Source organism: Brassica rapa, chromosome A02 (genome assembly GCF_000309985.2).
Source record: "Brassica rapa cultivar Chiifu-401-42 chromosome A02, CAAS_Brap_v3.01, whole genome shotgun sequence".
Classification (NCBI taxonomy): domain Eukaryota; kingdom Viridiplantae; phylum Streptophyta; class Magnoliopsida; order Brassicales; family Brassicaceae; genus Brassica; species Brassica rapa.
In genome coordinates, this window is record NC_024796.2 from 4215789 (window position 1) to 4242997 (window position 27209).

The 27209-nt window shown below is 36.0% G+C and overlaps 8 protein-coding genes across 8 annotated transcripts; 3 read left to right on the plus strand and 5 right to left on the minus strand.

Annotated features, from left to right (window-relative positions):
- The first annotated feature begins 535 nt into the window (after positions 1-535).
- LOC103851356 (probable glucan endo-1,3-beta-glucosidase BG4) lies at positions 536-2858 on the plus strand. The gene has a single exon (XM_009128206.3). The coding sequence runs from the start codon at positions 703-705 to the stop codon at positions 1774-1776; it is 1074 nt and encodes a 357-aa protein (XP_009126454.1). The 5' UTR covers positions 536-702; the 3' UTR covers positions 1777-2858.
- Positions 2725-3945, minus strand: LOC103851357 (RING-box protein 1a). The gene is made up of 5 exons (XM_009128207.3): positions 3688-3945; positions 3544-3594; positions 3403-3462; positions 3035-3106; positions 2725-2959 (listed from the first exon to the last, which is right to left on the minus strand). The coding sequence occupies exons 1-5, from the start codon at positions 3824-3826 to the stop codon at positions 2922-2924; spliced, it is 360 nt and encodes a 119-aa protein (XP_009126455.1). The 5' UTR covers positions 3827-3945; the 3' UTR covers positions 2725-2921.
- Positions 3946-4191: 246 nt separating this feature from the next.
- LOC103851360 (protein PLASTID MOVEMENT IMPAIRED 1-RELATED 1) lies at positions 4192-9422 on the plus strand. Its single transcript, XM_033285438.1, has 3 exons — positions 4192-5235; positions 5651-7857; positions 7947-9422. The coding sequence occupies exons 2-3, from the start codon at positions 5699-5701 to the stop codon at positions 8992-8994; spliced, it is 3207 nt and encodes a 1068-aa protein (XP_033141329.1). The 5' UTR covers positions 4192-5235; positions 5651-5698; the 3' UTR covers positions 8995-9422.
- Positions 9244-10086, minus strand: LOC103851359 (germin-like protein 1). The gene has a single exon (XM_009128208.3). The coding sequence runs from the start codon at positions 10033-10035 to the stop codon at positions 9400-9402; it is 636 nt and encodes a 211-aa protein (XP_009126456.1). The 5' UTR covers positions 10036-10086; the 3' UTR covers positions 9244-9399.
- Positions 10087-11041: 955 nt separating this feature from the next.
- On the minus strand, positions 11042-15605 carry LOC103851361 (germin-like protein subfamily 3 member 3). Its single transcript, XM_033285446.1, has one exon. It carries the CDS (start codon positions 12660-12662, stop codon positions 12003-12005), a length of 660 nt encoding a protein of 219 aa, XP_033141337.1. The 5' UTR covers positions 12663-15605; the 3' UTR covers positions 11042-12002.
- A 243-nt stretch (positions 15606-15848) lies between these two features.
- On the minus strand, positions 15849-16692 carry LOC103851362 (germin-like protein 1). The gene has a single exon (XM_009128212.3). The coding sequence runs from the start codon at positions 16643-16645 to the stop codon at positions 16007-16009; it is 639 nt and encodes a 212-aa protein (XP_009126460.1). The 5' UTR covers positions 16646-16692; the 3' UTR covers positions 15849-16006.
- A 4171-nt stretch (positions 16693-20863) lies between these two features.
- Positions 20864-23814, minus strand: LOC103851363 (guanine nucleotide-binding protein subunit gamma 3). The gene is made up of 5 exons (XM_009128213.3): positions 23391-23814; positions 22006-22058; positions 21859-21903; positions 21718-21762; positions 20864-21455 (listed from the first exon to the last, which is right to left on the minus strand). The coding sequence occupies exons 1-5, from the start codon at positions 23562-23564 to the stop codon at positions 20975-20977; spliced, it is 798 nt and encodes a 265-aa protein (XP_009126461.2). The 5' UTR covers positions 23565-23814; the 3' UTR covers positions 20864-20974.
- A 713-nt stretch (positions 23815-24527) lies between these two features.
- Positions 24528-26721, plus strand: LOC103851364 (protein LURP-one-related 16). The gene is made up of 3 exons (XM_009128214.3): positions 24528-25479; positions 25675-25941; positions 26183-26721. The coding sequence occupies exons 1-3, from the start codon at positions 25240-25242 to the stop codon at positions 26327-26329; spliced, it is 654 nt and encodes a 217-aa protein (XP_009126462.1). The 5' UTR covers positions 24528-25239; the 3' UTR covers positions 26330-26721.
- Positions 26722-27209: the final 488 nt, after the last annotated feature.

Here is a 27209-nt window from a genome sequence, read left to right on the forward strand (position 1 = left end):
TATGTATCGTTGGTTCTTTTAAGAAAATTGTACAATGGTTTGATACGAATAAATATTTATTACGTATTGTACGAACATGCTCTATATGAATTTCAAATTAATATCATAAAATATTAATAACTTAATTTCCAATAATATACGTAATTTTATTATAGTGTTTTTTAAAAACTATATAATATAAGATAAATGAAACATGACAATTTCTTAGAATTTTTATTTTAGAAATCTTTATTAATCTAAATACTATACACAAAAGTAAATTAATTGTAGATTAGAGAAACCAATGTCAAAAATAAGTAAAACATATCACCCTCTCAAAATTTATGTTTAGAAGAAATTTTACTTTATTATATAAAATAGCATTATTTTCTTTCTATAGAAATTAATTTACATATATTATAACCAAAAATATTAATTACATTTTTGGAAATACACTGCAAGTGCAACCGTTAGGAGACCATGTACGTAATGCTGCGAATCTCTATTAACTGTAGATTGATTTTCTAGTTCTTCTAGGGAAAACTATCATATCTACACATATGGAAATAGAACTTTATAATTAATGAAAAGTAAAAACATCATAGCCATATAAGTAAAACAATATATACCACAAGAAAATAAACAAATAATTATACAATTTTAATGATACCAAGAATATAGAAAACTTGATCTCAATGTGTATATACGCACAAACCTATTGATATGCAACAACACACAACCATAACAAAGAAAAGAAAAGACGCAACATTCACTATGGATTGTCTGAAGAAAACTCTCTTGTTCCTACTCTCATGCACGGCGATTCTGCTAAGTAACAACATAGTCGCAGCTACAAACGTTGGCTTGAACTATGGCCTTCTCGGAGACAACCTCCCGCCACCTCCCCAGGTTATCAACCTTTACAAGTCCATAGGCATCACCAAAATCCGAATCTTCGACCCAAACGTAGAGGTTCTCAACGCCTTACGTGGCCACCAAGATATTGGAGTCACCGTAGGCGTCAAGGACCAAGACTTGGCTGCTCTTGCAGCCAGTGAAGAAGCTGTTAAAGGCTGGTTCGCTACCAACATCGAGCCTTACTTAACCGACGTCAACATCACGTTCATTACAGTTGGTAACGAAGTCATCCCTGGACCGCTCGGATCTCAAGTGCTTCCCGTCGTGAAGTCTCTCACCAACCTCGTCGAGTCTAGGAGTCTTCAGATCTCCATAACCACCGTTGTCTCAATGGCAAACCTCGGAGAATCTTACCCACCTTCCTCCGGAACGTTCACGCCCCTAGCGCGTGAACAACTCACCCCGGTTCTGAAGTTTCTGTCTGAAAAAAGTGTACCAATACTCGTCAACATGTACCCTTACTTCCCTTACGCATCAGACCCAGTGAACATTCATCTCGACTATGCAACTTTCAACACTGAGGCCCTCGTGGTCCAAGACGGACCACTAGGCTATTCAAACATGTTTGATGCTATGTATGACGCCTTCTTGTGGGCAATGGAGAAGGAAGGCGTGGAAGATTTACCGTTGGTGGTGTCCGAGACCGGGTGGCCGTCTGCAGGGAATGGTGACCTTACCACGCCGCTTATTGCATCTACCTATAACAGGAACTTTGTGAAGCATATAGAAAGTGGCAAAGGGACGCCAAAGAGGTCAAACTGTAGCATTGATGGGTATATATTCGCTACTTTTAACGAGAATCTAAAACCAGCTGGGACTGAACAACACTTTGGTTTGTTTGAACCTACTGATATGAAGCCCGTCTACAAGTTGTTTTGAATTTTTTTTAGATTCTTGTTGTTAGACTATTTATTATGTCTAATTCTTTATTTATAACTCTCTGGTATTTGCAATAGAGTGGGATAACCTGCATCATTTATTTATAAGATTTCAGCTTTCTTTTGATATAATGAGATATTGAAGCCGAACTCAATTGTGTTTGGAGTTTGCTTTATGATGAAATTTGAAATTATATTTTTTTTTATTCAAAAAGTGTATTTAGTGTTACAAGTTTGATCGAGCAGGTATGTTTGTTTGACAGAAGTTACATAAGTAAGAAGTTCTGGAGAGTCTTGTGCTCGTTTAAACCATGAACATTTGATTGATATGACAGAAGGCAAAACCCTTGTTTATCAATGGAGCTCATTATTATCAGGCTTCCTGGAACAAGCTAATCAAGCCTTCCTTGGAAGGACTCTCCAGCCAGAGATTGACGCACATCATCTAGGACAACAAGAATCCTTTTATTGCATAGGTTGTCCCTGTGAAGGCTCGGTCTCATAATGTACTAAGAACCCTACATGTCAAACTCTCCTTAGAATTTTACTAATTTTTTCATCAAGCAAAAGGTGAAGTTCTTCATCAAAGATTACGATGAAATAAGGAGATCATAATCAGTGGATGTGGCTAAAGACTGCTTTAGAAAGTGTTGTCTTGCATAGGGGGCTTCTTTCAAAACCCAAGTCTTAGATTTTTGTGGTGCAAAGAGGCCAAATGGTTAGCATGAATGGGTTTTTGTTTGCCACATTCAATGAGAATCAGAAGCCAGGTTGGAACCGAACATAACTTGGGGTTGTAAACAATGCTCCAACAGTTGTAAATAAAGTGGGGTATATGATTAAAATTTACAGTAACACACTTTTAATGGTGCTTGTAGTAAATTAATCAGGAATTTTTTGTTTTTTAATGTTTTGACCAGCCCCTAGGTATTTTAGTACTAAAAATTTCTTGGCAGGAACTACATATTTCCTTGAAATTGAAGATATCACTCAAAGCAAAACATAATAGGTTCAGTGAAGAGTAATATCAACAGAGTAATCTCTGTTTTGACAACTTTGAGACAACCAGAAAAAAGAAAAAAAAACAAAGAACTTTGAGCAATATCAGCATCTCATATGCGCCAACCAAATGATTTGCTGGTGGGTTTAGTGACCATACTTCTGGAACTCCCACTCACTGTTATCTGTTAGAACACACATATCGATATTAGCAAACAGACCAAAACTTCAAAAAGATTACAAACAGAGAAAGCACATACCCAATGGACAAACTTGACGAGTCTTAAGCCATCTGCTGATGCAGTGAAAGTGGAAGGCGTGGTTGCAAACCCCTGCAAGTATCAGCATTCGTTAGTCTTTAGTCAGAGGATAAGGCACTAATTAAGTTGTGTGTTTCGACTTGAGTTATTCAAAATACACATTATATATAATGATAAAAGGAAGGTGTATCTATCTCACACATCGTATATATCTTAATGAATAGTTCCTAGTCTCTCTAACAGAAAACAAAAGGTTCCTATCTACCTTTCCAGCTAACAACATTCATCTTCCAACTGATTGAGAATGAAAGGACAAAAACCACTAGGATCTGGTATCTAATCCTAACATTCTCATAAACAAGACTTACCCCAAGCAACAGTGCATTCCTCACTCGTAGCACTGGCCTGATTAGCCTGACATTCAATACCTAAACACACACAAGCAACGAGATTAACCTAACCATCTAACGATTCATCAACAATCATCGTTACGAATCGATAAGACTTACACAAATCCATGATGTGGTTTCTGCAGATGGCGCAATTATCAACAACGATATCTGCAACCAGAATAAAAGATCAATCAAACCCTAGCTAACCTAAACAACAGAGACATCGAAGGATCATATTCTAGAGAATTGTTCGAGCTTTACCCCAAGCCCAGAGAGCCACGGCGCTCCACTTCTTAACTTCGAATCTCTTCGCCTTCTTGGTGGACGACGACGATGGGGCGACGCTGCTTGAGGATTCTCCTGCGGGAACCATGGTGACGTCGGAATCGAGGGAAGCCATCGATTTGATCTCTCTGATAACAAAGAGAATCTGAAGAAGCGTCGGGTAGAATTGAGAGAATCTTGATGAAGGAGAAGGGACAGACGCTTCGGATCTATTATAAAAAGAGCTGAGAGATAGGGAAATATTTGTTATGACTTTGGGCTTTATAATGGGCTTTGTGATATTTCCATAACCGACTTGCTTTGTTTTTTCATATTATGTCAATTTAACATTAATAAAATCTACATTTTTTTCTCCTTTACAATTCAAAAGAAACGTTTAAATTTGTTTATTAAATAATGGAAATATATAATGAACATGTCTTTTAGATGAAATGTTAAATTTATTGATCATCTCGAAAAAAATGTTATGTACATAAAGAGTTAAAGAGTTTGCTAACTGAAACTTAGTAAAGAATCAACAAAATTGAAAAAGAACTATATGAGAAACCATAGACTAGGCGTGAGCTTCAAACGAACATGTTTTCTCCATATTTAAATGCAATAACGCAAGAAATTTAGAAATGCAAACTATTTTCTTCTTCAATTATTTTTAATATAACTCAAAAATAATACACTATTTAGAGCTCTTTGGAAATTAGCTCTTGTTTTTGAGTTTTTGAACTTTGAACTTTTTTTCTATGTAAGAATACAGTTATATCTTAGTGAAAGCAAAAGCAAATTTCAATTATTTTTTTGTAAATTTTGAAATAAATTTCAGAGCGGATTAATTCTTTTATTATCATCCGTAAACACTCTATATATAATTATACAATTTATATCATTTCAACCTTTGTAAAATTGTTTTTAATGTTTGTAGTTACAAATGAGTAATTATCAAAATAATGCCCAGTAAAGTTTATTCTTGAAACATACTCTTTTCAATTGTACTAATTACATGAATATTTCTTAATAAATTTATAACTATAATCACTTGTTTTGATTCTGCAACCTCTTGCAGCTACTTGTCTATGTAATATGTTTAAATTAGTCAAAGCTTTTAAAATGAAAACTGACTAAACATAAAATTGGTAACTAAAATTAAAATAGTTTTTCTCTATGTGTCCTAACTTGCTGAAAATATACGGATCCAAACCTAAACAGATTTTCAAAATTGGAACACCTATATGTATATATAACCAAGTGGTCTTTTAAGATTGGATCTGAGTTTTAAATTATTGTAAATTTGGTCAAAAGTAATAAAAAATAGTAAACAAAAAGAAATGTATAATGAACACGAGGCTTACGTACATATACATAGCAATAAAATAACCTTTACAATGAAATCAAATTTAAAAAAGACAAATGGAATAAAAACACGGAGAGGGGTTTCTTATGTACTCCGTCTCCAACGCTCCTCTCCACCATTTTCTCTTCTTACAAGCTTCCCCTGAGACGACTTTTCCCTGATTTACCCAAACATATCCGGTTAGTTCTACTTCTTCATCTTCTTTGCTTTCCTGAATTTGATTTACCATTGATATTGGGACTTGCTTCGTTCGATTAGTTTCTGACTAGATTAACACCAATCTTACTATTTTATTTCTCCTGATGTTGTTTTGTTATAAACCTCAAGAAAAGTGCTAAGAAAAAAAAAATATTTAGTTGTATTTGAGGTTCATGAATATCAGAAAACATAAAACTTTATTGATTAATCAATGTACTCTTACCACATACTAACAAATTACAAATATTTGTAATTATCTAGATCCATGTGAGCTCATGTTATGCCCTCTAAGGACACCTTATGTGTTGTACATGCTGGCTATGTTCCCCTCCTTTGTTTCTCTCTTAAGCTCTTATGATTCTCTGATACTTAAAAAAAAAACTTTTTTTCTGCAGCCTTTGTGCTTCATCCTCTGAGTGGTTCTTAGTGTTTTCAAAATACAAGATGAGTAAAGTTAACAGTGAGGAATCTTCTAGTAACCAAAGGTTATTGAAGGAGGTAGAGACGATCGGTGAAGCTCTGTATGTCAACAAGAATAATCCTAGGAAGAGCTCAGCATCTGGTCCTTATAACAACACTTCAACAAAGCCCTTGGGTCGTACCACCCACTTAGCTGAGCCTCAGAAGGAAAAGAAGTCTTTTTGGAACTGGCCTCTCAGAGCTCTTTCTCATGTCCGAAACCGACGGTTCAACTGTTGTTTCTTTGCTCAAGTACATTCCATAGAAGGCTTACCGCCGATATTCCAGGATCTTTACCTCACTGTTCACTGGAAACGTCGTGATGAGTCTTTAACCACTCGTCCTGCAAAAGTTTTGAACGGAAGAGCTGAGTTTAAGGACAAGCTGACGCATACGTGCTCGGTTTACGGAAGCAGAAGCGGACAGCATCACTCGGCTAAGTATGAAGCGAAGCATTTCTTGCTGTATGCGTCTCTGGTTGGGTCTCCTGAGGTTGATCTGGGGAAACATCGGATGGATCTTACGAGATTGCTTCCTCTAACGCTAGAGGAGTTGCAGGATGAGAAGAGCACTGGGAAGTGGTCGACGACGTTTCAGTTGAGTGGGAAGGGTAGTGGTGCTACTCTGAGCATGAGTTTTGGGTACACTGTTGTTGGGGATACTCGCAGTGCTTCAAATGCAAAGCAAACTAGCAATAATATCACAGGGTTGACGAGGACTACTAGTACAAAGTCTGTATCTCGGCGTTATGATCATGGTATTGTTAACAAAGAGTCTCGTCCTCTGTCTGAGAATGTGGAGGAGATCAAAGATCTTCATGAAGTTCTTCCCGTTGCACAATCTGACTTGGCCAGTTCTGTGAACATTCTGTATCAAAAATTTGATGAGGAGAAGGTGGATCCTGCAGCTGAGTCTCAGATCGAATTTGAGGTTGTCATTAAACACATTGAACCTGTTGAGTCATTTCTTCAAGAAAATGAAGATGCAAATGGAACTGAGGTTCCTTTAGAGGATGTTAAGAAGGTTGACGAAGTTCCTACTGCTGGAAGTGAGGAAGTTTTTACAGAAAACTTGCCTCCAGGAGAGCCTTTGGTAAACAGGAATGAGACTGATGTTTCTTTTGAAGAATCAAAGATAGTTGGTGAAGTTCCTATTACTAGAAGTGAGGAAGTTGTTGAGATTGGTACAGAAAGTTTGTCTCCAGAGGAGGGTAGCAATGTTTCTATAAAGGAAGAGAACAATGGGAGAGACGTGAGAGAAATGATAATGAAAGATCTTGAATCAGCTTTGAAAAGTGTAGAAATGTTGGAAGCATTCGGTGAAGATGAGGAAGATCAAGAAGACCGTGGAGGCTCAGAAACATCCTTTAGAACACCAAATAAGGAAACAGCAGCAGCATCAAGTTCGAGAGATGTGGCAAGCGAGTTCTTAGACATGCTAGGTATTGAACACAGCCCTTTTAGTTTGAGTTTTGAGAGGGAACCTGAGTCCCCAAGGGAGCGCCTGTTAAGAGAGTTTGAAATGGAAACTCTAGCAGCCGGTTCTTTGTTTGATTTTGGTACCGTATCTGTTGATCCACAAATGGAATGTGATGAAGACTTCTCAGAAGAGAATGAATCAGAAGCTTTCGATCTAGCATCTCTCGTTCATGATATAGAGGAAGAGTACCAGTTAGAAACTCAAGCAAGAGTCAGCAACCCCAGGGCCAAAACGTTAGAAGACTTGGAAACAGCATCACTGATGCGTGAGTGGGGTATGAATGAAAACACTTTTCAGAACTCTCCGCCTCACAATGGTCGTAATACGTTTCCTCCGGCGCAGGAGCCATTTGATTTGCCTCCTCTAGGAGATGGCCTTGGTCCTGTTGTGCAGACAAAGAACGGAGGGTTCTTGCGTTCAATGAATCCCTCACTGTTCAGAAACTCTAAATCCGGAGGGAACTTGATTATGCAAGTGTCAAGTCCAGTGGTGGTGCCTGCTGAGATGGGCTCTGGTATCATGGAGATACTTGAGAAACTAGCCACTGCTGGAATTGAGAAGCTCTCAATGCAGGCAAATAAAGTAATGCCTTTGGATGACATAACAGGGAAAACTATGGAAGAGTTGTTGTGGGAAGCTTCACCTGCAATTGACGGTGGTAACAGGTTTGAAACCAATCTTATCATCATTCATTCTGTTTTGTGAAAAATGTTTACTTACGTGTTGGATGTATTTGGTTTACTTCTCAATGCAGGGATCATATCTCACAGCATGGATCTGGTTTTGGGAGTGGAGCATCATCTGCAGCTAATTCAAAAAAGTTTGGTTCAAGCTCTAGCAACAAAAACTCTGGCTCGGAGTATGTATCACTTGAAGATCTTGCTCCTTTGGCTATGGACCAGATTGAAGCACTTTCATTAGAAGGATTGAGAATACAATCAGGAATGTCAGAGGAGGATGCACCCTCTGAAATAACTGCACAGTCAATCGGAGAGATCTCAGCCTTCCAAGGAAAAAGCGGGTGCGTTGGTCTAGAAGGAGCTGCTGGTTTACAACTTCTTGACATAAAGGATGACAGAGATGAGGATGATGATGGGTTAATGAGTCTCTCATTGACTCTTGATGAGTGGATGAAGCTGGATTCAGGTGACATTGGAGACGAAGATGAAATAAATGAGCAAACGTCGAAAATCTTGGCTGCACATCATGCAAACCCACTGAACTTTATCCGGAAAGGGGAGAAAAGAAAGGGGAAGAGAGGAAGGAGATGTGGTTTACTTGGGAATAACTTCACAGTAGCACTAATGGTTCAACTCCGAGATCCCTTAAGAAACTATGAGCCAGTTGGAGCTCCCATGCTTTCTCTTATCCAGGTTGAGAGATTGTTTGTTCCTCCAAAGCCCATAATCTATAGTACAGTTTCAGAGGTGAGGAAAACCGATGAAGAGGAAAAGGAAACTGAGGTGGTCAAAGAGGATAAAACCGTTTTGGAGGAACAAGGAATCCCTCAGTATAAAATCTCAGAGGTGCATGTTACTGGTATGAAGAGTGAGACTGATAAAAAGCCATGTGGAGTCAAGAGTCAGCATCAGCAGGTGCAGTCTGGTTCAAGGTGGTTGATGGCTAACGGAATGGGGAAAGGGAACAACAAGCTTCCTCTTATGAAACCAAAACCGGGTTCTATAAAGTCTGGTGATAAGTTGTGGAGTGTGTCTGGTTCTGGTTCTAAATGGAAAGAGCTTGGGAAAGTGGGGAAGTGGAACACACACGTGCGGAATCCGAATGTGATCATGCCAAAATGAAACAAGAACTACTGTCTGGTTTCTGTTTTTTTTTTTATGCTATGTAAAGGTAATGTTATGTGGTGTGGTGTGCCTAGATTCATTTCAGTGTTGCACCTGTGTTTATTTATGTGTGTGTTAGTTTAGGTTTTGCGGATCAAACTAATCACTGTTTTGTGGTACAGTTAAGAGATCAATGGAACGAACAAGAGCCTTTGAACTTGGTGCAGTGCTTATTATATGATAGTTGCGAGGCATCTTAGACGTGTCTGCAATGCAATGCTTATTACTTAATTAAAATTTAAGCCTTAGAGACAATGAAAATGAAACACTTAGAACAATTACACGCAATAAAATGCTAAACGAACTTGAATAAAAAGCGCATAAACACACACACAAAACTTAGAAAAAAAACGAAAGATAAGCTTAATCAGTTCCTCCAAGCACACCCTTAAGCTTCTTAACTTCTTCATCACTAAGAAAGGTGGTGGCTTCAACGAGCTCTGAAGGCAAATCATTAGCAAACAGAGCAAAAGGTAGAATCTGAAGTCCTGGGGATGAGCTTCCGAAGGCAACAAAGGCCAAAGCAGGGCCTTTCCCAGAGTTAAGCTGAAAATGAAGAAGCCCTTGAGGAAACACCATAGAATCACCTCTCTGGAGAGTCTTCAAGTAAACTTTGTTAGCAGAGGAAATAAACCCGGCGCAGATGGTTCCTTGTATGACTACAAGAACCTCAGACGCACCAGGATGTGTGTGAAGAGGAATGACACCACCACCGGCTAAGTCAAGACGAGCCATTGAGACTCCAAGACCATTGGTGCCTGCGAAAGCAGGGGCAAAGGCTGGCGTCACTGCGGCTTTAATGAGGTTCGAAGTGTTTCCAGCTTTGGCGAGGCCGGAGAATGCAAAGTCATTTTCGGTGACTTGGTCAGGGTTCTTGCAAGAGTATCCTGATGGGCTTTGAGGACCCTTTGGATCAGCTACACAGAAGTCTTGAACAGAGGCAAAAGAGGTTGATGAAACTAGGGAGAGGATGAAAAAAATGTGAATTATCATCTTCATTTTATTATAGATTATTTAGTGAAGTGTCTTGAAGTTATGAAGAAGAAAGATAGGGCGTCTAGTTTATATAGAGACCTATAAGATATTGATATGGTTAACGTGAGGATAGTCTTGAAGCAAAGCGAGAGGGACCTTGTTTTTTGTTAGCATTGCATGCATGTGAACTTTGGGTGTACGTACGCGGAGAAAAGCCCACATGGCTGTCACAGGTTTTTGTCGGTTTGGAGAATGGTGATAAATGGTTCGTTTTCAATTAACTTAGCTTCTTAAGACAGTTTTGTTGAACTAAATTTGAACTGCAGAATAGTATAAGTAAACACATGTTTCAAGCAAAGTTTAGTAAATCTAACTGCAGGGCCGTCTTTTCTAGTATGCAAAGTTATATACAAATATGATAGATATGTCATACTAAAAGCAAATTTAAAATACTAAAAATGATTTTATTCATGCCATATGCTTTTATCATAAATCTTATAAGTACCACTTATTGGAGTGTGAACCATCATTGACTGATAGTTCATTAAATTTCAAGAATTGCTTGTGGACTCAGTCACTTGGTTCCACATCAGCTTCTTAGTATGAAACTAATATATAGTTTAGTTTCACAATACTTTTTAAGATATAGAAAATAAATTCAAATACTCCTCAAGGTTTTGATTCTGATTATCGTACAACGTAGTAAAAATTCGAAGCTTGAAGGGTAAAAACTGTTAGAAGCTCCCAACGGCCTTTTACAAAGTCAAAATATCTTGGAGGAGTCGCTTTTTATAAGATATTTTTGCAAAGAAGATATGGAAAAGTTGAAAGGAATGGTTAATGGAGAAGAAGAGAGATCCGTGTGTGTGGTCCAGTTTTAAGTAGAGAGCAATCATGTCTCCTCCTTCCCTAATTTGGACTCCTCTGCACAGTATCTTATCCTCCTGTCTCACCATCTTTTAAGTTTGTGTGGCTCTTCAACGTTCCCTCTTACTCAGGGCGCTAATTACTATATCTTCTTCTCTTTTGATTGATATTTAGATTTTAAACATCTTCTTTTTTATTTGATGCATAGTATTTGTATAAATGTTGCTGATGTGTTGTAACTCGGGTTTGAATCCGGTAAGGCCCGTCTCATTGAAATTTAGGGCCCAGTGCTGATCCAAATATTTTCTAAAGTGTTCTTTAATAAATATAACATGAAAATAATTGGGCTCTATTTTGTAATGTTTTAGAAAAATAAGGGCCCTAAATTCTATAGAAATTTGTTGAATTTAAAGTTGAGCCCTGTGCTTTTGCACTCTGAGCACACCCTCTAAGCCGGGCCTATCCGGTAGTGAAAAACCAAGGTTTCTAGACCACCAGTTCATGTATACTATTGCAATGTCCATACTATTGCAGCTGCTGGTTATAACTTATACTCCGGATATATATATCTGATAATGTTTGTGTGTCATAACTCATAAGAATAGTTATTACACAATTTTCTTTTACGCAAATGGTATTTGGTCAAAACTTGGCTCATGCATGGGGGCTTCTTGAATTTGGTAAAAACTTAGTTCATGCATGGGCTTCTTCAATTTTGTAAAAACTTAGCTCATGCATGGGCTTCTTCAATTTTGTAAAAACTTAGTTCATGCATGGGCTTATTATAAGCATTTGGTACAATAGAGTTGGACTCTGCTTTGTTTTGTTAACATAAAACCTGGGCCTTATGATCGTTGGTAAATTAATCACAATAAGACCAAATATCCCAACAAAGAATACATGCATATGTGAACAAAAACAAACTAACGGTATATTTGAGTTACCAGTTACCACTGGCACTAAGCGTATTATTTGAAGGTTTTATAATCAAATATTTTTGAAGTATATAAAAGAGATCGATCTGTAGAACTTTTTTTACTAGGAAAATAATGATTGCAAGAACATGAATGAAATAAACATCGAGGACAACAAGCAAAGAGTGTCGGTTAATCTTAAGGTGCAGATCAATAAAGCGAAAGAGAAGGTTCATTAGTTCCTCCAAGCACACCCTTAAGCCTCTTAACCTCTTCATGGCTAAGGAAGTTCGTGGCTTCAACGAGTTCTGCAGGCAAATCACTTGCAAACAGCGCATTGGGTACAAGCTGGACGCCAGGGTTGGAGCTTCCGAAGGCAGCAAAGGCCATGGCAGGACCTGTCCCACCGTTAAGCGCAAAATGAAGAAGCCCTTGAGGAAACACTATAACCTCACCTTTCTGGAGAGTCTTCAAGTAAACTTTATTAGCAGATGAAATAATCCCTGCGCGGATGGTTCCTTCAATAACTATAAGAACTTCAGACGCACCAGAATGAATGTGAATAGGAACCACACCACCTTCGGCTAAGTCAAGACGAGCCACTGAGACTCCAAGGCCATTGACGCCCGCGAAAGCGGGGGCAAAGCCTGTAGCCACTGCGGCTTTAATCATGTTTGAAGTGTTTCCGGATTTAGCGAGACCGGAGAATGCGAAGTCATCTGCTGTGACCTGGTCAGGGTTCTTGCAAGAGTATCCTGATGGGCTTTGAGGACCGCTCGGATCAGCTATACAAAAGTCTTGAACTGAGGCAGAAGAGATGGATGAAACTAGGGAGAGGATCATGAAGAAAATGCGGATAATCATTTTCATTTTCTAAGAAGTTAATTTATACAAGAGAACTGAAGTTACGAGGGAGAAGGATCTAGTTTATATAGAGATGCATATGGTTAACGCTAGTATTGTCTAGAAGCAAGCGAGATGGATTTTTTTTAATGCATGTGAACAAACCCCTTCCCTGAATGGTAGAGCACAATTTTAGACCAGCAACTAATAAAAAAGTTCTGGGGCCACATGTCTAAAACGTGTTTTGGTCAAATTGCTTGATTTCTTTAGTTCGATCCTTGTGGAAGAGAGGATTTTAAAGTGACTTTCCGTTTTGATTTATTTATTTATTTTATTCATTCTATTTTCTCCTCACCTTTTTAATAATGTATAACCAAATAATTTTATGCTCTTCTTTTACTCCTTTTTTTTTTTTCTAATTTTAGTTTGACTAATAGTTTTGAATATGTAATTTAAAATTTCGAAATCATTTTTTTCAGAAAAAACACCAGTGTATTATTAGATTATAATTAATAAAAATCTAAAAAAACAAAGTAAAAATTAACATATTTTCAAAATAGTTCATGTTTTAAAACTTTGAAACCAAAATTTTTAGCATATCCAAACTACTATATTTACAAAATATTAAAATAATTTTTTTTTGGGATGATCATATTAAATATTATTTTAATTTGAATATTAATATAATTAGATTATATAATATATATACCGTTAAATATTTTAATATAGGATCACATTTTAAAAATGTGTTTTAATTAAGCCACTAAAATTTTAGGACGGCATGTCAACTTTGGGTGTACTGGAAAAAGCCACATGAAAGTGATGGGATCAAAAGACAAAACAACGGCAACATAAAGAATGCAGAAACTTTGTCAGTGGAGAATGTTGATAAATGGTTCGTTTTTAATAAACTATAATTTTCTAAGAGTTTTTTTAAAGGCTTTCATATTGAGAAATAAACAGGTACATAGGATAACAAGAATGCAGGAAAAAAAACAGAGCATTACAGAGAAGATATAACAACTAAAAGCAAGAAAAGAAAGGAGAGATGGCCACAACTGAAACATTCAGAGTGAAGATGAAGGAAAATAATCATGAGCACATGGAAAAGCAAAACACAGCGAAGGAAGGGAGCACTGGAGGGAAAACCACACTGACCAAAGCTCAAGTAAAGTGTCGCCCATGGAAGAGCCAACGTTGGACAAAGCCAAAGACTTATGTTTTAACTTTTTCAAACTCAAACCAGCAACTGCCAGATGAAGAGAAAGACCCCGGTGGAACCTCTCATTTCTTTCATGCCAGACGAAGTAATACATCCATTACGCAACTGCAACAAAGCAGAGAAGACCACTTTATTAGGAGTAGCATTGTTCTACCAAATTTACAAGTCATCCCAATGGCATGGGACATTTTGGAAACCAAGTTTTTCAGCCAAGCGAACCCAGATAAAGCTAGAGAAAGGACAATTAAATAAATTAAGATGATCTCTTGATTCCGGATGTAAACCACAGAGAAGACAAATTATCTCTCCATCCCAACCCCACGGAGGTGTTAAACCACAGAGGTCTTAGGCCACCTCATTAAGATAGATACAAAAAGTTTGGCCCAAACTTTTGAAAATGATGTGTTATTAGATAAAACCACTCTTCTTCTGTTTTTGCATTTTGTTTCACTGTAAATTTTCCTTTTGACTTTTAAATTTATTCTTTTAGTTTTGATATAGTTCTATAAATATAAGGGCCATATTTCTTACAAGTTCTAGGCCCCTCTTAAATGTCTAGGATAACACTGTGCATATCATTTGTATAAATGTTGATGTTGTGCTGAAACTTGGATTTGAATCCGTTAGTGAAAGGCCGCGGTTTATAGACTGCCAGTTCATATATATATATATATATATATATATATATATATATATATTATTGCATGCTGCCAAAAGAAGTTCATACTTCATTCTATTGCAGCCGCTGGTTATAATCTAAGTAGCACGGAAGCTTAACTAGATATTTACTTCTGTTTTAAAATCTTTGATTCTGTTTTAAAAATTCAAATGTCATTGAATAAATAAAAACTAAAAAAATTATATTATATTTTTAATTTTATATAAAATTTGAAAATAATAGTATTTATATAAAAATAAAAGAATATGTATGTATCAGCAGCAAGATATATTTTTGTGCATAATAGTACATTGTGTGTTTCTGAGAGATTAAATAACTATCATTAATTGGATAATATTTCTCTTAAAATTTTAATTTGTTAGTATTTTCACAACATACATAACATACAGTAATATGAATTCAGTTGACTTGATATAAATTATTAAAATGAATAAGCGATTCCTATTAATTTGAATAGTATAATTTAGTTCTGATTTTTATAAAATTGTTATTATCTATAAATATTTGTATATATACTTTTAACACGTATTTATATCTTAAATTTTTTAGAAATCTTGTTTTTGTGTGTTTTTTACGATTTAGCTTCTGCGTTCTCGATTCCGACTCAAGGCAAAAATCTGATACGGCGTGCTATGTGTATAATAGCAGCGTATGAATACTTGTTACACAATTCTCTTTTACGCAATTGGTATTTGGTCAAAACTTGGTTCATGCATGGGGTTCTTGAATTTGATAAAAATTTAGAACACCTTTAACGGTAGCTTAAAAAAAATATTTAAAAATAAGCGGATCTCACCTTATAATCAAGAACTGCCTCTTCTGCAAGAGGCGACTTTAGTTTTGTTTGTGTATTATTCGTGGACTCCATTGACACGTGGTGGTCTGCGATTGGTCCGTTTTTATTTTTTTAGAAGAAAAAAAATCGGACCCAAAAAAAAAAAAAACTAAGAACCCACGCCCTCTCCCCTAGCGTTAATCATGCTCTTAGTTCATGCATGGGCTAAAACGAAAATTTGGCCTTACGCGCGTTGGTAAGTTAATCAGAATAAGACCAAATATGCCCACAAAGAAATGCATGCATATGTGAACAGAAACAAACTAACGGTATATCAGAGGTATACCACTAAGCGTATTATTTGTAGGTTTTATAATAATCAAATATTTGAAGTATATAAAGAGATTGATCTGTAGACATTTTTTTTGCAAAAACATGAATGAGAAAAACATCGAGGACAACAAGCAAAGAGTGTCAGTTAATATTAAGGTGCAGATCAAACTAATCTCTGTTTGTGGTCCAGTTAAGAGATCAATGGAACCAACAAGAACCTGTGAACTTTGTGCAATGCTCATTAATTATTTGATAACTGCGAGGTATCTTAGACCTCTACAGTGCTTATTATTTGATAGGTGCCGAGGCATCTTAGACGTTTGCAATGCAATGCTTATTATTTCATACAATTCAAGAGAAGCTTAGTTACTTCCTCCAAACACACGCTTAAGTCTCCTAATCTCTTCACGGCTAAGGAAAGTCGTGGCTTCAACGAGTTCTGAAGGCAAATCACTTGCAAACAGAGCACTGGGTACAAGCTGTACGCCGGGGTTGGAGCTTCCGAGCGCAGCAAAGGCCAAGGCAGGGCCTGTCCCATTGTTAAGCGCAAAGTGAAGAAGTCCTTGAGGAAACACAATAACCTCGCCTTTCTGGAGAGTTTTCAAGTAAACTTTGTTATCAGAGGAAATAAATCCTCCGCGGATGGTTCCTTCTATAACTATAAGAACCTCAGACGCACCACGATGAATGTGAAGAGGGACTACACCACCAGCGGCTAAGTCAAGACGAACCACAGAGATTCCGAGGCCATTGACGCCTGAGAAAGCAGGGGCAAAGGCTGTAGTCACTGCGGCTTTAATCATGTTAGAAGTGTTTCCCGCTTTGGCAAGACCGGAGAATGCGAAGTCGTTCGCGGTGACCTGGTCAGGGTTCTTGCAAGAAAATCCTGATGGGCCTTGAGGACCGCTCGGATCAGCTACACAAAAGTCTTGAACTGAAGCAAAAGAGATGGACGAAACTAGGGAGAGGATGAAGAAAATGTTGATTATCATCATCTTCATGTTCTTAAACAAATGTCTTGAAGTTATGAGGGAGAATGATAAGCCGTTGAGTTTATATAGGAAATCTATTTGAAGCTAGCGAGATGGAATTTTCTTGGTTAGCCATGCATGTCAACTTTGGGTGTACGGGAAAAGGCCACATGGGGTTGGTAAACTTTGAATGTACAAGAAAAGCCCACATAAGTTATATGATAAAAATTGTTTTAAATTTTTGCTTATATTGTGGATTTATTTTCTTTTGACTTTTTTTTTGTTAATAGGTATATTGATTCTTATAACATATTATAATAGATAATGAGTAGAATTAACTTGTTTATTCTGTTTTTGACCTTTTTGCTTATCATCAAAAAGCCTGAAAATAAATTCAAAATATAAATAAAAAATTTAAACAAAATCTTTTTATTATCATAAAATTAAAAATTATCAAAATATTTTCTTATTTTTAAAGTACAGATAAAATCTGATTATTTTTAGAAAAAAATGTATAGATGTAAAAAGTGCTGAGAATCTTAGGTCTATTTTTTAATGTATATCTATTCTTTGCTTTCTATAATTATTTGAAAAAGTCAATAGAAGATTTTGTATAGAAGATATGAAAAAAACGTTGGAAGGAATGATTGAATAGAGATCATTGTGGTCCAGCTTTGAGCAAGAGTAAACCGTCTGTTCCTTTCCTAACTGGGACTCCTCGCACAATTTATTATCATCTCTTATTCACTTAAATTTGTGTGGCTCTTTAACGTTCCCTCTCACTCACGGCGTTTACTATCTTATTTTCCTTTTGACTTTAAACCATCTTTTCTTTCATTATGCATAGGCTCAGGCCCGTTACTCCATTAAAACTCGTGATTCGTGAAGAATGTGTGTTAGGCCACCTAAAATAGAAGCAAACACTATGGGCCACAGTTTTAAAAATTATGTGTAGTTTTGATGGTTAACACAAAAATTAGGTGTGTGTAAGTGTATTAATAACTGCGTATGAATAGTTATTACAAAATTCTCTTTTTACGCAATTGGTATTCAGTCAAAACTTAGTTCATTCATGGGTTTATTAGCATTTGGTACAATAAGAGTTGGACTCTAAACCTGGGACTTACGCTCGGTGCTACGTTAAGCCCAATAGACTAAATATGCCCACAAAGAAAAACATTCATATATGAACAAGAACAAACTAAGAGTAGGATTAACCCGTGTTCTTAATTTGGAGTTTTTAATTCATGATGATTTGATACTTTTTTGTTTTATATTTTTACATTTTTCGGTTAAAAACTTACTCTTATATCTTTTATTTAAGAAATAGTTCTTAGTTAAAAGCTAAAAATCCCACCTTAAAAGCCTCAATTCTGGTTAATCATGGTATAAACAACAAACAACAAGTGGAAAACTAAAATCAAAACAATATTACTAACGGCAAGGAATTTACAAAAGTAAAATGTATATATGAATCTATTAGAGTTACCAGTAACCATATTATTTGTATATTTTAAAATCAATGAAAAGATAATGAAGTAAAATATTTGAATATCGGAGAGAGAGATAGTTTTCTCGTATCTAAGATTATTGGCGAGAGAAGAGAGAGAAGAAAAGTAGATCCATCTTTGGGTCTGGTGATCGGCCGGCACGTAAGCGTGCGTGCTGTTACCGGAGCCCCTAAAGCCACCTTTAAAAGTCTTTGATCTTCGCTTTGTTGACGTCTCCTCCCTCCTCCGCCTTGCCTGAGCTCTGGAAAAAGGTCGTCCATGGCGGATCTGGTTCTGGTGTAAAGGCGCGGTCGTGGTGAGGAAGGCGCGGTGAAGCTCTTTCTGCGGCTTTTTGGTTTTGTCTCCGGGAGGCGGAGGCTCCGTCAGCTCCGTCGATGCCGGTTCATGTCCCCGCGAGGTGGAGGCTACGTTTAGCTCTGCCGTCGTCGGTCTAGATTACGGGGGGTGAAGGTGTTCCATGCCTTGCCTCGCCGTCGGTTAGTTCCCTCGTTTAATTTTTTAGGGTTTAGTCGGTTTCTTTCCTTTTAGTGTTGTCGATTTTGGTTGGTTTGGATTGGTGGTGACGACGTCGGAGGACGATCGAAGCTCGACCAAGGTTAACGGTGATGGTTCCCGCGAAGTCTTCCTCTCGGTGATTGCGACGAATGGTGACGGATGAGATCTCAATTTGTCGAGTGATACTCTCTGAAATTGGGCTCACTTCTGTCGAAGACGGTTGGCGGTGGTGATGGTGTGGAGTCAGTGAGCTCCGGTGGATCCGAGTGAACCGACGGTTGGTTTCCCGTGTTGATTCGAAGCGAGGGCGACGTCGATGCCGCAGCGTGTGTCCGCGCGGCGGCGAAGCCTCGTGGGTGTTAGGGTTTCTGTTGGTGGGCTTTAGGTCCAGAAGTTTAATGTTTTTTGGCCTAGTTTTTATGGGCTTATGTATGTTTTTTAACGAGGGTTTTTAGATTCATTAATCCAAAATCTATTGACGGAAAAAAAAATATATTTGAATATCGATTTGTAGACCGGTTTTACCAGGAAAATAATAATTGCAAAAACATGAATGAGATAAACATCGAGGACAACAAGCAAAGAGTGTCAGTAATATAATTCACATAATGCATCGAGCCATATGAGAAAAATTGACAAGTTGCATTTAATAATTTTGCAGCACTTTGCAGAGAGGTCCAGTGCTCTGCATTTTCTCTCCTATCTGACACCTTTTTGTACCCTAAGTTTCATCTATTTCCGATTTCGACCCCTCTTTTTAACATCGTGACACAGACAACACCTCTGTGTTTTCTCTAATGGGACCTATAACACACAATAAAAAGTAGAAAAGACCTTCACTTCTGACTTCTGATCACCAAGTTGGATCCGTACCGTACATACCCAGAAACCCTTGATCAGTTATTACGCAAACCTATACGATTTATATTTTTTCACCATGAAATCTATTTATTTACCTCTCTCTCTCTCTGCTGAATCATTCTCTCTGACTTCTTTGATCAAAAAAAGAGAATACTATAATTTAGCCATTGATACGAATATATCTAAGATCTTTTTTCGATAACCATTGGACAGAATCAATGATCTTAATGTCGGATCGTCTGTTACAGACGTTTCATCAGTTTTGTATCTAGTTGTGTCCTACGAATGTCGTTGGTTATAGTTTGGTGCTCACTCCTGATTGGTTTCAGACTGGTAGAAAGTTTACAAACCAAACCGATATCATTGCTTGACCGGTTTACTTGAACAAGCATGTGAACTGTATTATATTTCCCTCATTGAGCTAAATGCACTACGTGCCAATGGATTCAAAATTATTTTTGAAATTACCATATTGAACTCATTCTTTGCAAGATAGATTCTTTAACAAGACTTTAAATGTCTCTTAAATGGTCGGGAACATATGTATAACATGTAAATATCATCTTATATTAACTTGTGTTTATGATTTCAAATTAAACGAATAATATACTAAAATGATAAAACATAGATCATTCTAGACAATGAATGGCAGGATAACTTAAAATAAAAAATGATGTAATTGTGTACTGAGTTGGTTCAAATAATAGCGCATAGTTACGTTGGAAAGTTCAGAGAAATTCTAAGAAAGGAAGAATACAGAGACATATATATATATATATATGATCGGAATTATTCTTTTTGTGCCATTGGATTGTTCCCTCTTTCTTCTTTTTTTGCGCATTCGCCTCAACGAAGACTGGTTGTGGTCGAAGGTAGCTGTCTAGCTTTGAAGAACAATTTAACTTGTCTGTATTCACCTTTCATACTAAAATGGTGAAACGTGAAACTTTCAAAAATCTCAAATTTGATGGGAAGCTTAACAACTGGTACCAAAGAATAAAGAAGAACACTTTGTTAATTGTTCCAAAATGAAAGAGTAATTAGATTAATGAATATCATATTTTCAGTTTGGGAGATCAGATCTACAGTATAAAGCTGAGAGCAGACTTGGTTTCTATACACTGCCGTAGATTATATATTTTAAGCCAGACTAGTTCATTTGATCATCTCAGACGTACGTTTTTGTGTTCTAGAATTCCGCAGCGGAAAAGGTATGTAATTTTTTGAGATAAATACATAATTTTTATGTATTTTAGCTGACTTTATGTTGCCGTTGACCACGATAATTATGATACCTTTGTGTTTTTCTGGTCACTTATTCACTTAATTATTTTGTATGCTGACATACCTCATGGGAGGTTCGCTTGATATAAATCATCACTTACAAACAAAAAATATTCATACGTTTACAAAATCAAAAAGAGTTATAGATAAATAGCTATAATAATAATAATACTAATATTAACAACAGTAATAATAATAATAATAATGTTTAGAAAGCTAAACAACAAGGATAAGAACATGTATTTTTACAATTGCAAAAACAACAACAAAGTCGTAGCTTAGGACATTTAAAACAAGATGACCATTTGATCTTGCAGTTGCAGTTGCAGCTGCAACATGAGCTCTTCTTATTAAGACATGATGGTCGACTGCAACTGCGGAAACAGGTGGGTATGCAACAACATAAGTCCGGACAAGAACAACAGCAACCTCGGAAGCATGAACAGCTCGGGCAGCTCGGTTTCGGGCAACAACAGCAACCTCGGAAGCATGAACAGCTCGGGCAGCTCAGGCATTTGGGGCAGCTCGGTTTCGGGCAACAACAGCTGTTTGAGCAGCAGGACCCGTTGAAGCATTTGGAACCAACGCAGCTACAGCATGTGGAGTTGCAGCATTTTGGCTTCCTCAGATGGCACGAACACTCGGATCGGCAACAACAGCAGAAACTCGCCACGCTCAAACACGGGAAACTGCATAAAGTTGTTTAATTAGTATTATCTTTTTGTTATTCACTCTAGCCATCTAAGATCAAGCATTGTCCAAGAAATAATTTTTTGGATAATATTAACTAGGACTCTCAAACATTTAACTAATATTGTAAATTTATTATTTTTGAAATAAAGGGTCCCCAGATTTATATTCACATTTAAAAAAGAAATTTAAATAAAGAGGTTATGCAAATTCACCAGAGACACTTCTATATTGGTCACAAGGAAAATGAGATTAATTTACCAGAGCCACTTCCAGAACCGGCAGTGTCGTCGACTCTTTCGTTGTCTGCCCGGATGAGGAAAAGAAAACAACGGTAAGTGTAAGAGCAGTCAGAGTAAGAGTGATGTTAAGTCACCAAGTGAACTTTAAAAATATTCTTACGCAGGTATCATTGGGTCAGAATTTGCAACCACAAAATCAGAGACCCTGCCACATAAATGAGATTCCATATAACATATTTTTTTAATCAAATAAACTAAACTGAATAAAAACTGATGTAATGTTTGAAAGATAAAGATATCATCTTACTCTTTGCAGCATCTGGACGACGGTTGCAAGCCTTCGACAAATTTAATTTCTCCCTGCTCATGTCAACAGTCGAAATATCAGATTAAGAAACTTTATTTAACTAACTGAAAACTTCATTATCTTGAAAAAATGCGAACAGCTAATTTCATAATGGGACTAAACACAACAATATTTTTCACATTTCAATAGTCTCAGGAGAAACTAAACCTAAACAGTGTAAAAATTCTTTTATCTCTCAAAATATATGAAAAATACAGTATAGAGAGTAAACATAATGGGATAGTGTTACAAAAAAAAAAGAGTAAACATAAGGGAGATCTATGAAAGCAACATGACGAAAAGGTGAACATGTATATGGTCCTTTCAAACGCAAATAGCAATAAAGACAAAAACTTTCACAAATTGATTCATTATAAATATAAAAACTGCAAAGGAAGCTAATCAAATTCAATATGTTTATTTTTTAAGATCTACTCAGCTTTCTTTCTACTTTGCTTCTCTAATGCTTCACTCTTTCTCTCTTTTTCTTTTCTTCTTTTTCTTTATATTTTACTTTTAATACTCTCTTTGACTAAGCACTTACTTTCATAGTACACATGCACGAACTAACACCTACGCCTCAGTGATCCAAAAACCAGTAAATGGACGTCTCATAAATCACTTCACACTACAAGATGATCAAACTTTTTTGTTAATTTTATTACTTAATTTTCAAAGTTTTGTAATATTTAATATAATTCAATATTATGATTACGAAGGTTAATTAAATAAAAACTGATTATTAAATTAATTAACGATTTTTAAAACAAGAATCTCTTCAATGATTCAAATTTATTTCAATCAAAACATGCAATTAATTTGAGTGGGCAAAGTCTTTGCATACATACAAAGTACGTGTTTGAAATTAATTTGATATAAATGTGTCTGATGACATAAGTTAACTACTCTTTCTTTTTATAGCATCTAAGAATATAAATTAAATTAAATGTCTTGTTTACTATAATGGTGTCAAACATAACACAACGGTGCAGAGACCAAACCAACCTGGATATAGTAGGGACCAAGTAAAGTTTCAGCAAATCAATAACCTATTTTCTCTCTCTCTCTCTCTCTCTCTCTCACACACACAAAAAACAAATAGTACTACTAGTAATTATTTTTTTAAAATTACTTAACGTAATTAAGAGTACTAGTGATTAATTAATTTTATAATCACAAGCTAGTACAGAACATACCATTTGTTTAAATTAGGACTAACAAAACAGATGAATCATGAAATTCAAAATATTCGGACACTTCCTCAGAGTTATCAAAATGTAAGAGATAGTACTCTTTTAAAGAAAAAATAGAATCAAGAAAAAGAAAAAAAAAATTAGTTAACTTGCCTCGAGAAAACCAATCTCTCTCTCTAGCATCTGAACTCTCGCCGCCTCTCTACGTTTCCCGTACAAATCTGGATACGGCGGCGGAGACTTGGGACGAGGGGGCGGTAGAGATGACTTAGCAAGAGCCAAACCTGTTTCACCAGCTACTTTGACACTGCATGAAGTAGAAGCCATTGTGGTCGGTGATTATCTTCTCTGGTAGGGTAAACTCAAGAGAGAAATGTTACGGGTCAAGAGAAACACATGCAGTGACCCACGAGACAAAGATGATAAAAAGAGGAAGAAGAAGCGACGAGTAAGAAAAGAAATGCAAAGAAATCAAGAAATAGAGAGAGAGAGGTTAGTGAGAGACTCTGTATAGTGAAGAAGGTGGGTGGCAGAAGCAGTAATTATGGTACCTGACAAGGATAATTACTTACCTTCCTCTGCCCCTTTTAAGGCTCCGTGTCTCTTTGGTATTTGAACTTTTATTATATTTTAAACCATTTATTCGGTGAAGGTACTATATAACATATGTTAATGTTTGTACAAAATACTCTTGTTAATCTTATAATTACATTTATATATATTTTTGAACTTTGATGCGAATTGTCAATTGGCTTTTCATAAATCTTCAACTTTGTTTCTCTAACCCATTATATTTTTTCATTGGAATTCTGATGGTGACAAAAATAACAACACTAATATAAACCATATAGTATGTGTTATCTATCTAATGTAAAATCGTCTTCTTATTTTTATGTTCAGTATTTAGAATGGTGTAACTTAATTGGGGAGTTTGAAGTCAAGGTTATCATAGTTGCTATACCATTATGTGCACGTATGCGAAAATTAGCCTTCAGATACCGTTCAAAACTTCAAATTTTCAGTTCTAAAAGGACCTTTGTGCTTCTTTGGATACACGAATGGACTAAACATGGAAGTGATCTCACCCTGAACGTAAAGAGGCAAAGCGACCTAGGCAAAAGACTCATAACTCACGGAGACAAAGAAAGTGTGTTTTGATGTGAATAAATACAGAAATGATACCAGGTGGGTTTTTTCCTGCTTGACCCATGTAAATCATGGATTTTATATTAAGCAAATCTGTTCTTATTGGCCGGTTGGGGTTGGGGTGGGCCGTTGGCCCAGTTGAAGATATAGGGAATCAATTGACTTTCTCTAATGAATCTATTCACCCTTGGGATTAGTTAAGCTCGATCACCAAAGTTACCTGAACAAATACAAAATTACATAAGTTGGGATTCAAACTCCATCCAAGCCTAGAAAAGAAAACCTTTCCAGGGTATTATATATGTATAATTACTCATTTATGGTAATATTTTTATATATTTTCTGTTCTATCGGGCTCCAAGAAAACGTAGATTAAATTATATATACAGACCAAAATGTAGACTAAGAAAGATAAGAATGGGTGTTCCAGAAAAAAAAAATGAAAGATAAGAATGAAGCACGTTCCAATATTCGAATCTTCATTTTAACTTTAGAAATGGCCATTCACCAACAATTATCAAGTTGCCGTTAATAAATCTTAAGCTGTCTTTTGTCACAAAATAGATACTATTCGCATCTTTATCATCAAGCTTTTGAAGTCTTTGTCATTAAGCTTTTGAAGTCTCTGCACAAAGAAAAAGTTTGGCACTAATCAGCATCTTTCACCAAAAACAATAACACGAATCAGCATCTTTATCAAGCACTATTAAGTAGTAGTATTAAGTATTAACTAGACTACACGTGCGTATATCAATAACAATTTAAGTGTTGAAGTGTATGCATAAAAGGATACAAGAGGCCAAGCATTGTACAGACTAATTAAACAAGATATATCGCACGTGTGTATATAGATTTGATGGGTGTCAGAAGCAGCAAGGCAGTGGATCCGGTTTTGAGCCGGAGATACTCATCGGAATCAGAGGCGACGCTGGTGGTGCGGCGAAGACCGCATATGGTGAACGGAGGAGGATTTGTAGTGAGCAATAGTAAGCAACAAGTAGTGTTTACAGTTGATGGGTGTGGAGTTCTTGGAACCAAAGACAAGCTTGTCTTGAAAAATGGTGATGGTAATGATTTGCTTCTCATCCGCAAAATGGTAACCAACTTTATCTTTATGGTATATATTTGATTTTTTTTTTTGAGTCAATGACTTATGCTGATGTGATTATAGGGCTTTTCTTATTACTTTTATTTTGTAATTTACATCTCTTTACATTCAGGTTGATCATCTTTTTAACCCAACCATTTTAAACATTATAGGTTGATTTTTGTTGGCAAATATCATTTTCAGGGAGGAATGGTACAGGCACTGAACATGGTACACAAGAAATGGGAAGGTTTTGGATACGATAAAGAAGGAACAGAGAAGCTTCTATTCACATTGAAGGATCCAAAAGAATCATGTCTGGTTCAACACGGTTTAATCAGAATTTTGGTTCACGGTAAACCAAAGATATCAACATGCAATATCTATAACAACAACTATGTCCAGATCAGAGGCTCTTTCGCAGAAAGAGATTGCAACATCATGGATTCAGATGGCAGAAACATAGCTCAGGTGAGTCTTACTAGCTAATAGTTTATCAAGATCCGATATACAAGTGTGAATATATTTTTGTATTGTTTCCAATCTTAAGGAATAACTTTTTTGTTGCTATTATATATTGGTGTGGCATCAATTTCAAATATCTGACAAATTAGGTTAGAGAAACGGGTTTAATATTCGTTTTTTTTTTCAAAAGTCGTAGAGATATTGATAATGGATAGGAGAGAATAATACTAATTATACATGGAAACAGGTAAGGATAGAGAAAGAAATGGAGGAGATGGTGGGAAACAAGAAGGATCTTTATAATATAATAGTCAAAGCAAATGTGGATCAAGCTTTCATCGTCGGTGTCATTGCAGTACTCGACTATATCCATGGCGAATCCACTATTTGTTGATCAATTTCAATACAAAACAATATATCTCTATATAATATATCTATGATGTCCGAGACGTGACATATAATTAAACCATAACATGTAACATTTGAAACTATTGAGTGAGACTTGGCAATCTCAAATTATTACAAACAAATAAAATGCTTTCTCAAAAGTTAAGAGGTGTACATGAATCTTATCATTTGAATCCAGATATAAATTCGCCTGAACCATTATTCATATCAGATCCAAATAAAATTCTTAAAACTAAAATTATTATCTTTAGTATAAATATAAAATATGAAAAATTGTTGTAAGCTTTTTTTGTTCTCTTAAGATAATGGTAACTGATGTAAAAAAAAAAAGATAATGGTATCTAAAAATATCAACTTTAGAAGAAAAAACACAATATTTAAATGAAGATCCAAGCTCACATATTATTACTGCACATATATTCAAATCTAAAACTTAATGCAAACTCAAAAATTTTTGAATCTTAAAACGAATGTGAGAAAGAAAATAAGCGAAGAGACAAGTGGATTTTAGATGATATTGCATTAACAATATCTATACTATTAAAAGAGAAGGAGTCCTAAAAAATCTACTTATGAAAGGTTGTTGCACCTATTCATTAATATTTTTTTGGTCTTGCCTTTATTTTCTCTAACTATACCATATCTATTGAGATAATTTACTAATGCTGTTTCATTTAATTTTCTAGCGTAACATGTGGAATATTTGATTTCTTTAAATACATGTCCTCATTTATTTTTTGGCGTATACAAAATATTACAAATTTAACTTTTAAGAAATATGAATATAAAAGACTGCAACTTAAAAAATACTAACAAACTTTTTCAAACTTTTTCAAACTTTTGAGGTGTATATTCATATTCTAAAA

Bases quoted from the DNA above. Each gene is read 5' to 3' on its own strand.
- LOC103851356 (XM_009128206.3), top strand. From the start codon at position 703: ATGCAACAACACACAACCATAACAAAGAAAAGAAAAGACGCAACATTC.
- LOC103851357 (XM_009128207.3), bottom strand. From the start codon at position 3,826: ATGGCTTCCCTCGATTCCGACGTCACCATGGTTCCCGCAGGAGAATCC. The intron at 3,463-3,543 runs GTAAGTCTTATC...GTGTGTGTTTAG, and splicing joins AAACCACATCATGGATTTGT to GTATTGAATGTCAGGCTAAT. The intron at 3,107-3,402 runs GTAAGTCTTGTT...TGATACTTGCAG, and splicing joins GGAATGCACTGTTGCTTGGG to GGGTTTGCAACCACGCCTTC.
- LOC103851360 (XM_033285438.1), top strand. From the start codon at position 5,699: ATGAGTAAAGTTAACAGTGAGGAATCTTCTAGTAACCAAAGGTTATTG. The intron at 7,858-7,946 runs GTTTGAAACCAA...TTCTCAATGCAG, and splicing joins GCAATTGACGGTGGTAACAG to GGATCATATCTCACAGCATG.
- LOC103851359 (XM_009128208.3), bottom strand. From the start codon at position 10,035: ATGAAGATGATAATTCACATTTTTTTCATCCTCTCCCTAGTTTCATCA.
- LOC103851361 (XM_033285446.1), bottom strand. From the start codon at position 12,662: ATGAAAATGATTATCCGCATTTTCTTCATGATCCTCTCCCTAGTTTCA.
- LOC103851362 (XM_009128212.3), bottom strand. From the start codon at position 16,645: ATGAAGATGATGATAATCAACATTTTCTTCATCCTCTCCCTAGTTTCG.
- LOC103851363 (XM_009128213.3), bottom strand. From the start codon at position 23,564: ATGGCTTCTACTTCATGCAGTGTCAAAGTAGCTGGTGAAACAGGTTTG. The intron at 22,059-23,390 runs GCAAGTTAACTA...TGACATGAGCAG, and splicing joins GAGAGATTGGTTTTCTCGAG to GGAGAAATTAAATTTGTCGA. The intron at 21,904-22,005 runs GTAAGATGATAT...TTTATGTGGCAG, and splicing joins TCGTCCAGATGCTGCAAAGA to GGTCTCTGATTTTGTGGTTG.
- LOC103851364 (XM_009128214.3), top strand. From the start codon at position 25,240: ATGGGTGTCAGAAGCAGCAAGGCAGTGGATCCGGTTTTGAGCCGGAGA. The intron at 25,480-25,674 runs GTAACCAACTTT...TATCATTTTCAG, and splicing joins TGCTTCTCATCCGCAAAATG to GGAGGAATGGTACAGGCACT. The intron at 25,942-26,182 runs GTGAGTCTTACT...ACATGGAAACAG, and splicing joins ATGGCAGAAACATAGCTCAG to GTAAGGATAGAGAAAGAAAT.